The 13035-nt window shown below is 40.4% G+C and overlaps 1 protein-coding gene across 1 annotated transcript; it reads right to left on the minus strand.

Moving 5' to 3' along the window:
• Positions 1 to 1683: 1683 nt before the first annotated feature.
• On the minus strand, positions 1684 to 11064 carry FBP1 (fructose-bisphosphatase 1). The gene is made up of 7 exons (XM_042877314.1): positions 10855 to 11064; positions 8682 to 8844; positions 6866 to 6958; positions 5698 to 5841; positions 4367 to 4504; positions 3058 to 3177; positions 1684 to 2072 (listed from the first exon to the last, which is right to left on the minus strand). The coding sequence occupies exons 1-7, from the start codon at positions 11022 to 11024 to the stop codon at positions 1881 to 1883; spliced, it is 1020 nt and encodes a 339-aa protein (XP_042733248.1). The 5' UTR covers positions 11025 to 11064; the 3' UTR covers positions 1684 to 1880.
• Positions 11065 to 13035: the final 1971 nt, after the last annotated feature.

Raw genomic sequence — 13035 nt, forward strand, 5'->3', positions numbered from 1 at the left:
AGGGGCTGAGGGTGGAATACAGCTGAGGAGTTACTATCGATGTTTGAAATGGCTTGCTGTTGGGTGCTGTCTGTCTTAAAAGTTGGGCAATGGGCTGGTGAGACACTGTAGTCCAGACTGATCTGTGGAAAGTGGGGAAAAAAAAAAACAACCAAAAACTGTAAGGGCTCCCAGCTCTCTTGTTATTAGAGTCCAATTAATGAAATAAATGAAAGTATCCAGTTGTGGCTCTGAGAACAAATTGAATTAAAACCTTAAGGGTCTAAATAAATTCTGCAATGTAGAAACAGTCACATGCTTTGCTCTAGAAGCAGCATCCAAAACATCAGCGGAGTCCTTCCTAGCACCATGCTTGCTATGGCTGATTTGGTGAACAAGAGGCCTTTTAGAGCTAATGAGCTAATGCTAGAGCCAGTAAACATGGAAAAGCAGGAGGAAGAGCCAAGCAGTTCCCCAGAAGTGCTTCAGGATGGAAGTGACATCTCCACCCACACCCAGCACTTCCATGCAACCAAAATGGAGACTCCCTCTTCCTTTCAAAAACACAAAGAAAAGATAAAACAGATGCAAAAACTGTATTTTATCTCTTTTACAAAAGTGAGAGCATGGCTACACCCCAGTGTCTGGTGTCCAACCTGAGTAGGCAGAGGGAGCAGCACTGGCCCTAGCATGAGCAAGACAGCCTGTGGTGAAAAGGCTGGGATACGAGAGTGACTACGCAGGCAGTAGTCCAGCTGTCCCATTTGCCTGGCCACATGGGCCTGAGTCCTCTCCCACCTGACTGCCTCCTTGTTTTCCAGACTGCAGCATGGCCTGTGGAGGGCTAGGTGCTGCTCAGGACCAGGCACATGTCTTCACAACATTGATAGCTAAAGCACAGGCAGAGTGAGAGCTAAGAGGGGATGGTCAGGACAGTCCAGACCCTATAAGGCATTTGCAGTCCTGGACAGCTGAACAATCCATCTAGCTCCCAAGCACTAATGTTGTGTTCCCAGCAGCATGCTCTGAATGGTGCTCATTAAATGCAGGCATGCTTTATGGGAATCTTCACAATTTAGTTCTGCTTCCACAGCACAATTCTTTCCTTCTGTGGTAATGCATGTTCTCAAAATAACACAAAGAACACCAGGTGAGAATTGCTAGTAGAAGAGATGTTCTATTTCAACCAGATTAATTTCTGGCAATATGGCGATGATGGCCATGGAGCAGAATGGTACCAAGCTGCACATGCTGTTTCTGAAATTCAAAATCCTCCTCCAAGATATCTCATTTTCCATTTCCCATCCTTATATACCTAGATCTGATGGAATACTAGCTGGCTGTATTAACAGGATGTATCAGAGTTATCATATATTAATGTGCATATTTCACAAATGTTAACTCTTGGTTAGGATAAGTCCACACTGAAGTACACTGAATAACTTGTAAGGCCTAGAAACAATGTGTGAAATCATCCATGTTAGACTTTATATTTTCATCAAAGAACTATGGACTGGTCAAAGAAGGGCTACTCAGTGTAAGAGGCTGTAAGATCTTTAGAAGAGGACAGAATAAGATATTCTGGAAACCATACTGTTTGTTTGAGAAAGTTAGGTATCAGTGAACATAGCACAATCTTTTCTTGTATCAGTGATTCTGTGTAATTAAAAAAGATAAATAAAAAACCCAAACATTTTCCCCTTGTTTTCTTTCAATGCTTCCTTTAATACAATCTTTTAATGCCTTTTGTTTTACAGTACAACCGCATTTTAAAAAAAAGCTTATGAAAATGTGGCTTATCCCCTTTCTTATTACAAAGGTCTGACAGACTTGCAATATGTTCTTTGGTTTAGCTTTAATGCGTTCCTTCCCATCTGCATAGTGACTGCAGCAGGCCTTCTTCAATTAGCTGCATGTTTTTTGACAATTTCCAGGTACTCCTTCACATCATCAGGAGATCCCAAGACAACAGGCACTCTTTGGTGGATATCCTCAGGCACTATATCTAGTATTGACTGATGCCCTGTTGTTGCTATTCCCCCCGCTTTCTCAATAACAAAAGCCATAGGATTGCATTCATAGAGCAGTCTCAGCTGTAAGACAAAAAATCAAAATGACAGTGGTCAATCCAGGCAATGCTCACAATCACATAACTATCTGGCAATTGATTTAAAGCCAGTCAACACTTGTAGTACTCCATAGTTAATATAAACTTGACTCCAGAATTGTGTGGATTTTTATTGTAAACAAAGCAGAAAGAATGCTGGATTTGCTCAGTTTGAGTGCTTTCTCCACAGTTCATGTTTGCACTGTGGTCTTTACAGAGAGATAAAGCACATATGTAAAGCACAGCCTTTAACAAGGCAGCAGATCATATAGTAAGAAAAACAGTGACCCTGAGTATGCCACTAGGTTTCCCTAATGAGTAACTGCATCTTATCTGCAACCTGAAGCAATAATTTATGGACAGTTACAAAACAGATGAAAGGTCTTTGCTGAATAAATAGTCACCCGGTCAGCCCCTAAGAGCGTGCTTTTCCACAGGGGACTGTCTGTTGCCCTGCAGAAGCAGCCAAGCATGGTTCCTCCAGATGAGGCAGCACCACTAAGAAAAAGATATAGAGGTTTCCCTGTTCAGCAGAGCTTCTCTTAAGGAGCACATTACATTTAAGCTTCTGATACCTCGGATTGTAATAGGAATTTCAGCTGGAATTAGTGTGAGCCCTTTATTTAGTTTCATAATTTTTCCACTTAACTGGGGATACCAGTGTTTGGGCAGAGATGGTATGGAGAAGACTGCTTAAACAAACATTCCCTAGTGTGTTCCTACTAATGATCCATACTCATGTGAATGTAAAGAAAAATCAGTTGACACAGGCTAGAAGCAGCCCTAAATTGGAGTCTGACAATAGGTTGCTGTCTCCTGTGATAGAGTGCAAACAGTGGGTTATATGTGCATATCAGAGGTACAAGCTTCCAAGTTGTAAGAATTACATTCTGGAATCAAAATACTTATCTGTGACAGTGAAATATCTATGTAATGCAACTTCTTCTGTAATTGTACTTTTGCAGATTTACCTTTCCTTTAGGACTTCTGGAGTTAGCAGGATACAGAAAGATTCCTCCATACACCAGTGTGCGATGTACATCAGCCACCATAGATCCTATGTACCTCCCACCATATGGTGAACTGCCATCCTATAGAAAGACATTCAAATAGACATAACTTTTGAGCACATCAGGTTAGTCTTTTATTTTTATCTTAGTGGTTGTAACATCTAACTCCTTCATATTGCAATTCATAGTATTCCAAGTAGTTTAGGTTAAAAACTCAGTTTCTTCTTCATTTTCTAATTGGGAAAGTCCAAGAAAAAGAACTGATGGAAGATCTCAGAATGGATGAGTGGTTGTGCCAACAGCAGACAATGCTATCCAGCTCTCCATCAGTGCTCTAACCCTTGGAAAACACTCCATTTTTAGTAGCAAAAAGATCAAGTGGTGGAAAGTGGTGTTGGGTTTTTATTCTATTGTAATGAGGAAAAAAAAAAAAAAAAGCAAAAGAAGTAATTGTTAGTAATACTTTTTACCCTTTTGCTTCAGTTTTCAGAGCTCTTTTGTCAACAAAAAGTTAACATTTGACTACTAAAATTTGTTCCTCAATATACTCAGATAGTGTCTTTCAGTATCATTTTAGTATCTTGATAAAAAGCACCTTAAACCTAGAAGTCACCAGAAGAAATTACCAGTCTTCATTCAAGAAGTTGAATGTGGAGATGAACATTAAAATACTACATGTTGACATTGTTATTCACCTAATAATTGCAGTGAGGACAGAAGGAAGGTATAAGAATGGACATGTTTCTGTGGGTATTCCTCAGAGCTTCAGGCCTTCCGGTACCAGGAAGCAGCATGACCACAAAGCAGACTTGAAAGAACATAAACTTTTCACGTGAGAGGCCCCTGGGGACACAGCCCATGTTATTACTGAGCACAAGGCCAACATCCTTCCGTATCTAATCAGACGCGGCAGTGGGGCAGCTGCAACCTAAAATGCATGTAGAAAATGTTTCTTCATCACCAGATGACACTTACTCTCTACCACTGAATGCCCAGTTTTAACTCAAGAACAGTTACTTAGGCCCCTGATTAAGATAGAAAATCAGAAAATAAAGAAGAAAAGGAAGAAAAAGCAGAGATGGAAGGTAATACTGAAGATCAGCTGCTCTAACTAGCAGTCCTACACACATGGATACATTTTAAATAGATTTAAAAAGAAGAAAACAAACAAGATCCGGAATGTCATACATGAGGCAGTAACTGATGTTAAAGCAGGAATTGCTAAGTGTAACTTGTGATCAGAAAGATTCTCTGAAACTGCACTTTTTACCTCAGGAAATTTCTTCTTCCTGAGATACTCAGTGACTGCAGAATCAAAGTATTTGGCATAGCCTTCATTGAGACTGTAGATATTCCCCTTCTTCTTGATTTTCACATCCCTATCAACCAAAATGAATTCTCCAATTGCCTAAAAATAAGAAACATAACATGTCAATGTTGTTTTCTCATTTATTTACAAAGTGAAAGCCAATCATATACACAGCTTAGGAAATAATCACTAGAGCTGCTACCTACTTTAATGATTCAATATCTGTGAAGAAGGCGGTATTTGCTATTTAGATGCAGTTTAGAGCAGGAATCCTGGGGTCATGCAAGCTTCTTTATACTACCATTTCCAGCTTTCTCTTAGTTTTCTATATAAAAAAAAATAATGCTGTTGCCTGTAAATTCATTTAGCTCTCCATACTTTTGTTAAACTCATAACAAAGGAATGACTATGAAGAGTTCAGAAACTGAGAGTGCCAGGTGAAGCAATGTGCAAATGTTTCCAAATAGATACTAATACACTCTAGTTTGTCCTAGCTTGGGCTAACTAGAAGACTGAAGCCAAGAGATCTCTGTAGCCAAGAGCTGGGCTATTTAATTTTCAATGATGTAAATGTCTATGTTAGTTAAAGCAAACAAAATAACATTCATACATGCTAAAAGCTGTCTCCTGTCTGAATATAAACAAAAACACATGCAGCTAATTAAGCTCTTATTTTACAAGGAGCACCATATTGTATTTCCTGCTTCTTGACAGCTGCAGGTTCTAAACCTTAATGCAGGCAAGTACCACATTCTGGTTAACTGATAACACAAATATGGGTTATTATAGCAAACAACTTTCTGCTGTGGTCAGTATGCCTTTGATTTTAAAACTTACACATCAATGTGTTCTACAATGTCTAACACATTCACACACATCACTTACTCTTTTACTCATCACAGTGAGATCTGAAAATATAGAATAAAGTTAAGAATATCTGCTTCAACAGTTTACTAAGGCCCTAGCATTAAGAAAAAAAAGGCATAAAAAATATTCAGCTGCATTCTGCATTGCATAAAATACCTTGCTTTAAATGCCACATTATTTGACACACACTGTATATCTGCTTCCCTGATTTGACTGTCTTTCTATTGCTGAATCACTGACTGCAGCAGGCAGGCAGAATGCAAAAATCTCTTGATCTTAGTTTTGACAGGTTACAGAATGTACTTCATTTGTCCACATCAACTTTAATTTGAAAATTGCTCCTTTGACCTTTTTGATGAACAAATGAGTCTTACAGACTGTACTTTGTCATCCCTAACAAACAAACAAGCAGAAGACATTCTCACCGGATCAAGCATAAAACAGTTGACACCTCCAGTAGAAGTAGCCAGTACCAGCATTGTGGCACTCCCATAGAGAGCATAACCCGCTGCCACAAGATTACGCCCAGGTTGTAAAGCATCTTTCCCAGTAGGTTCATCAGGGGATACCTAGATTAAGGAGCACAAAAAATTACTTCATTTTTTAACTCTGGTATATAATATAACTGAACTCTGAGATAGGAATAATCTTCTACTGCATATCCAAGCACAAATGCTTTCATGGCTTACAACTAGGATTCCTAGTAGATGTGTTTTATTATTGTATGCATTATGTATAATGAACAAATTATATGGAAGAGACAAACACATTCATCTAGAAATGCTCTTATATAAGACTTGTTGGAATGCAGGAAACAGGAAAGGATTAAGATGATAATATAGAGCTGCGCACCTCCTTGTAGGTGGTGATGAACACAACTCAAAGCAAAGGTCCAAGGCATAGTTGAAAAGCAAGCAATGAAAAATGACTCACGGAGTTTACAGCTGAGCAAAATGCCTAGGGTAGTTTTATTTTCCTTTGCTTCATCAAAAAACGAATTGGAAAATAGTTACTTTGAGGGATGTGAGAACATACAAAAGATGATTAAAACAGACAGTTGGGTGTGTTTTTATCTGACTTACTATTTCCCCCATCTTGTGACATGTAAATCCAGTATTTCAGGCTTTTCAGACAAGGTTTCTGCCTTTCAGAGTGAATTAGACACTCAAATGCACATGCCATATTTCAGCTCTGGTTTATATTTGAAGCCTGTCCTAAGGCTAACATAACTATTAGTACAGAGAAAAAGAAAACCTGAAAGTGCATTTCCCATGTAGATAACAATCACATGGTATTTTGTCTCAAGAAAATTATTTATGAATCTAATATTAGCTATGTTTGTAAGGGGTGACTCCTCTAGCTGACTAATTAAGTATCAGCAAGTCTTCCATATTCTTCTAATGTTCATCTCCTAATACAGTGATGCAAATCTTTTATACAAGCATCTGAAACAGCAGATTTAACTTACAGTCAGTCGTGGAAAGTCTCTCTCACAAATAAGTAGTTAGATTTTATTAAATTTTCATATGCAATTCTATTTCATTCAAAGGTGCACAATAATATTGTTTCCCATTCTATAGGAAAGCATTTTACCTTTCTATAGATGCCAAAGATGGTCCCAATGGAAACAAGACAGTCAATGTTAGATGATCCATCCAGAGGGTCTATGCAGACTATGTATTTACCCTAAAAATATAAAACGTGTGACATCAGATAGTAACATTATTTGCTTACCTCCTACAAATAAAAGTATTCAGTAGGTTAACATTCACAGACATTTCCAAATCAATATAAATTAAAATGCTCTTGTAGATTACGAAGGAACAGAATTCTATAATTGAAAGAAATGTGACCTGCATTTCATTCTTGATTACAATTGTGATTTGTGCCACAGTGGAATCTGGGGAGTCCTTAAAGTAAGTAACAAATGATGAAACACCGAAGCTATTAGTTTTTTTTATTTTTATTATTATTTTTTTTATTTAAATAGTTAAGTAATTACTTTAGTTTCGTATATCAAGTTAATGCTGATCCATTTTTATAGATATCCTCTAACATCTATTATTTAGCCTACATTTTCTCACCCCTAATGAGACTGCATGCTGAATTTTAAGGAAAAAGACAAGAATATTTTATTATTATTATTATTATTATTATTATTATTATTATTATTATTATTATTATTATTATTAAGAGCTAAAACTAGAGGGATTAAATGATACCTGACGTTTACTGCATATTCTACTTTAACAGCTTAACAAAGCCCTCTGCTCAGAAATGGACAGGCACTGAGAAATTATTGCAGCCAGTTCCTGGTTTTGCCCTGTGGGCTGGATGCTCGTCCCGCCAGAAGGGAGTGGTTTCTACCTATGGCTGTATTAAGGATTCTTGCAGACAAAGGAAACTGCCAGTACAGGGAAAACAGCTGTGCTTTTTATGTAGCTCATTTTTCCCTTATCCTGTCCACAATCACTAATAATCATGCATACTGTGTTTGCATGTCTGCTTTTCATTCAATTCAATCCTGTAAACTGGAAACCTTTTTAAACCCAGAAATGCTATACTCTGCTATCATATGGGTAGGAATTCTGAGAAAAGTGCCACATTACCTCACATTTTGTTTAAAAAGAGGCATTAGCATCGAACCTCCCTCAGTGATCTGTGAGGATCAGTAATCACATTCATTCAGATCTAAAGCAGACTTAAAATTTATCCAACGCCAACACAATACATTTTGAGGGATTCTCAGCAAAGAAAGAGACAACTGCTTTGTTGTATAACAAATGTTATACTTCCTAGATTATGTTTGCTGTTTGTTTTCTCTATATTTTTTTGCTCAGATTTTTTTAAATGCCAGAATATTAGTCAGCAAAAAGGAACTACAAGCATTCAAGAAGTATATGCAGACCAGGACATATAATTAAGATCAAAAAGTCAGAATGATTTTTTGTGTCATTGTAAAATCTTATTTTCAGGGCTTCTGGGAGAATTTGCCTAAACTGGAGAACAGAAGATCTGATCTGCAACGAATAGGTACCCAGTGCTTTACTGATACAGCTCCTTTAAAAAAGTGCTGGATGGACTCAGAGTGCAGCTCCAGAAATCAGGAGAAAGAAACATGAAAAACACTTCCTCTGCAATTAGGAAAAAGTAGGTAAGAAAGAAAGTGGAGAGAAACAAATTTAAAAATCCGGTCTTGGGAACAGAAATAGCAGACAGGACAAACACAGGGACAGGAGAACACACGCATCTACAGAACAACCTAACTGAAAATGGTTTGTGTGTGCCTATATGGAAAAGGACGTGGTCTCTGAAATTTTTGGCTCAGTTTCAATTTCCCACATTTGAAAAGATACCATTATAAAGATTGATCCAAAATCGAGTACTGAGAATTTTTAACACTACCAACCCTTCTGTCAGCTTCCACTATTACAGCATCCTTGTTTTCTTCTGACACAATAACGCATGTGCTGAAAGATGACTTGAGCATGTTAATCACCAAATCGTTGGAAAGGATGTCCAGCTTCTTCACCTGATCTCCTGTCACATTGGTAGAACCAGCAATCCCATACCTAAGTAAGGCAAGGAGAGAGCGACTGGTCAGAGGAGGGCACTGCAGCTTCCAAAGCAGCCCACTTCTGACAAGTCTGTGCTTGAACAACATCGTGCAGAGGAAACAGTACTAAGGGGTGATCTCTCAGGTTTCTGCACCTGTTTTTTATTTGCTGTCCAATGGATCCTTGCTGATACCTGCGAGCATTACCTGTGTCATGAAAAATCTAGAACTGAAGGTGAGGTACACAAAATAAGGAATCATTTTTCAATAGTCCCTGAATTATAGACACATACAGCTACAGCAGGCTGTGAAGGCTGAATTACAAAACTGGGTTACTTTATATAAACTATAAGACGCAAATGTTGTCCCTTCATCCTATCTCCAGTCACAGCTGTTTACTATAAAAGCTAAGATTTTGCTAGAAACTGTATACTTAAGAAGTGAATGTGACCATGCGAGTTACATTGTAACTTCTCAGCATAATTTGCTCTTGATAAGCTGTTCCATGTACAAATTCCAGAACAAACACTTTGCTCACACGTAAATCAACAATTTTATGGTTCAGTGTTTTCAGCTTTTCACTTCAAGCTATAAACATGTCTTCGAGAATAAAACTGAGAAACACAAGCACAAAACACAAATAAAGCCTTGCCAGCTAATCAGGACTACTCTGTCTGGCATCAGGAAGTACCAGGAGACCTTGTGATAGGCGATGTTGAAAGCGTCTAGAAGAGAGACCAGGAAGTTCAGTTCTCAGCAGAGAAAAACAAAGACCCAGTTCTGCACACGTTGAGATTTCTGCAACGTACTTCAGTCAAGATATACTGATCAATCCAAATACTGGTATTTCAGGTCTTTTGCAATAATGCTGAACTTAGGAAAGCAGCAGTGTGCTGTGCGCAGGAGACCTGCCATGACTCCCTATGTGTATCTGTTTGCCTCTGTTTCTAATATGGCACCTTGAACATTTTTTCTGCAAGTGCAAAAGCGTTTCTAGAGAGTGTTGTACCTCCAACTCTAACTTTGGAGAGGAAGGTAGGGAGTATGCTACACATGTGCCCAGCAGCTACAGATCCCACACCCAAAGTGCTGGGGCTGAGAGGGGATATGCCCAGCATGCAGCCTGTGGGACACGCAGTGCACAGACATGGAGCCTGCGGTAGCTCAGCACAGCAGCAAAGGGAGACATGCGGAATGGTACATCAGCCATAGCAAACAAGGGTGGAGGTGGGAATCCCTGTCCTCAATGGTCAGAAGAGCAGGCGCTGGAAGGAGCTAGAATGTAACAGTGAGAAAGTGATCGGAATCATGTAAAAGTAGAAGTCAAGACAGAGCAAACTACTTCAAAAATGCATCAAGTGGAATATCCTTATTGTCTCCTGGAGTTGCTTTTGTTTTGTTAACTTCACTAAACTTTTCAACTCTCTAATAGTAGTATACACTTTGTAATAAATACTACTCTGTATTGCCTTCACCCATACTATGTTTTCCACTACATAGTGTGTACATAGCATGGTACTGCTACATCTTTCATTAAGTAATGAAGCAGTTTATATCCATACTACGGTGATTTATATCACTGAGTTGTTATCTACAATAGTTTTACTTTTGTTTTAGCACCTCGTGAGGTCTGATTTCAAAACTAACACAGCTTGATGAGGCGCCACATAGCACAAAGCAGTGCACTGATATGAGCTATTAACTCCACTGAGCAATAACTCAACTGAATACACTTTGCCTTTCATCCCGCTCCTTTGGTTTTCTTGTTCAAAACACCTACACCTAGTTGATGAAGGTGTGTGTGAGGGTCCATCAGCAGCAGCGTCTGCTAAGGGGACCAAAAAGCAAGTAATACAGCTCACTGCTCCTGGAAGGAGATGCTGTCCGAAATGCTGCTGCAGTCCCGAGAGGAAGGTGGGAAGAGCGGAGGGACGACAGCGCAGCCCGATGATTTATGTTCATCCCACCTCCCGCAGCGCCCAGCCGGCAGCCCCGATCCCCTGCGCGGGGCAGGAGCGTCACTCACAGGTTGGCGATGCCGGCCTTGCGCACGGCAGTGGAAATGGCCTTGACGGCGGTGCAGAGCGAGTTGAGGAGCTGGGTGAACTCCCCGGTGCCTTTCGCCCGCCGGCCCTCCTCCATCACGAAGCGGGTCATGGTGATGACATTGGTGTCAAAGGCGGAGCGGTCCGTCATGCTGCCGGCGTGGGTCAAGAGACACCGCGGTCCCGCCGCCGGCTCCGCACCTACATCCGAGGGCGGGACCGCGCCCCTCCGCCCGCTCCCCGCTCCTCCCACCCCTCGCTCCGCCCCGCAATCGACAGCGGCCGGTCCTTCTCTGGGATCGGCGCGGCGCCACGGAGCGAGCCGGCGGCTGCGGGGTCGCGGCGCGGGGGTCACGGGCCCGGGCTGTTGCAGCTCAGAGGGCGTTTGCTCACCGCTCTCAGGCGTAGGGTTTGGATTTGGGGCGGTCGTGTGTGTGGCCAGGATTTGGACTCGATGATCCATGTGCGTCCCCTCCAACTCGGGGTGTATGTGATTCTATGAAATACTGTTGTTACAAAACAGCCCCAGGAACCGAGACCCTCCTGAATCCCACTGCTTTTGATTCTGGTCTTCTGAACTGTGCTGTAAAGCAAAACAATACATTTCACTGCATATTTGATCAGAAAAAATGTACACACTAAACCAAGCTTACTCAACAGTTGAGCACAATCTTTCTCTTCAATCTGAAAAATACAAATACGGATGTAAGTGGTCTACTTGTTACAACGTAGAATTCCTCTGTTGCCCATAATTTGATATTTACATTATCTGAAGAGATGAGTCCAAGAAACTGTGATTATTTACACTAGTTAAGATTATCCATTATTTGGAAGGGCACAGACTTGGGTGGGAAAACTGAAGTCACAGGCTCAAATCATTCCATATACTATGAAATGCAGGGTACATCTTCACATGCTTATATGCTTTCGTCTATCCATACCTTTCCTACACTAGAGGTCTGCATAAACACCTACTACTGCCCAGTGCACACAGCTTTGGCCTAATTCAGCCATGCCCAGCATTATAGGCAGGACTGAAAGCCACAGATTTAAGTAGGTGTCATGCTCTTCAGAAGGGGATGATTCAGTACTTCATATTCCAGACTAGAATCATAAAGGTGTTTCTTGGAGATGCTGGTGGATTTTTGGAAGCCTTATAGAACATCTTATTAGCTCTTTACACCCATCTGTGACAACTACATCTGTCCAAATTGTTGAGAACAATTAATAACAAGCATCCTGCAAAGCTTGGATAAGAAGGCATAAACTGTGTAGAGACGAGAGCCTGTAAACAGAAACTAGGAAAACAAGGGGACCAAAGACCTTTATTGTGAAGACCCTAACAAGTATACCAGTAACCTGTAAGAAAAGCTATACTTTTGTATAAAATAGCCATGATCAGAGCAGTTGCAACCTAAGATTTCACCCTCTTAACAGTTCTCAGGAAGATCTCGTCAAGTTCTGAGGGAAACCCATGCCCTGTTGGTGGTGGTGAGGACCTGGGGCAAGAGTTTTCTCCTCCATTCCTACCATGGAAATCAGGTAGAAACAAGCAAATGGTGAACTGAGAGAGTCACTTGAAAGAATGCTGGTTTTATACTCGCCCATCCAGATATGCATTTCCACTGTGGAGAGGTAACTTAATTATTTTTATCAGTTATATTGTGTTTATAATTTTCTGAAGTGCAGCACTGCACAATCTATACAGAGAAGCTGTGGATGCCCCAACCCTGGAGACAGCAAGGGCAGGCTAGATGGGCTCCTGGGCAGTCTAATATGGTGGGTGGCTGCCCTGCCCATAGTGGGGGGTGGAGCTCAATGATATTTAAGATCCCTTGCGACCTAAGCCATTCAATGATTCTATGGTCTGTGAAGTCAAAACAACATATTTTCATGTCCGTGGTCCAAGAGTATGCCCATATACAGGTCATTTCTGGGATTTTATTATCTGTAGAAAGTGGACTTCTCATTAAATAATTAAGATCTAGTAGTCAAGGACATTTGCGACTTGCGAGAAGGTAAAGCTTAGCTCCGTAAGCCTAATGTTCACACAACTTTTCAGACAGAGTCTGCACTATACGGTTTGTTCCCTAGTATGAGAAATGGTTATCAAGCCAAGACATCTGGCTCAGTTTTTCTGCACTCTATTTAGACAATAACAT

This window comes from Lagopus leucura, unplaced genomic scaffold (assembly GCF_019238085.1).
Source record: "Lagopus leucura isolate 7727_CA_CO unplaced genomic scaffold, USGS_WTPT01 Super-Scaffold_100018, whole genome shotgun sequence".
Taxonomy (NCBI): Eukaryota; Metazoa; Chordata; class Aves; order Galliformes; family Phasianidae; genus Lagopus; species Lagopus leucura.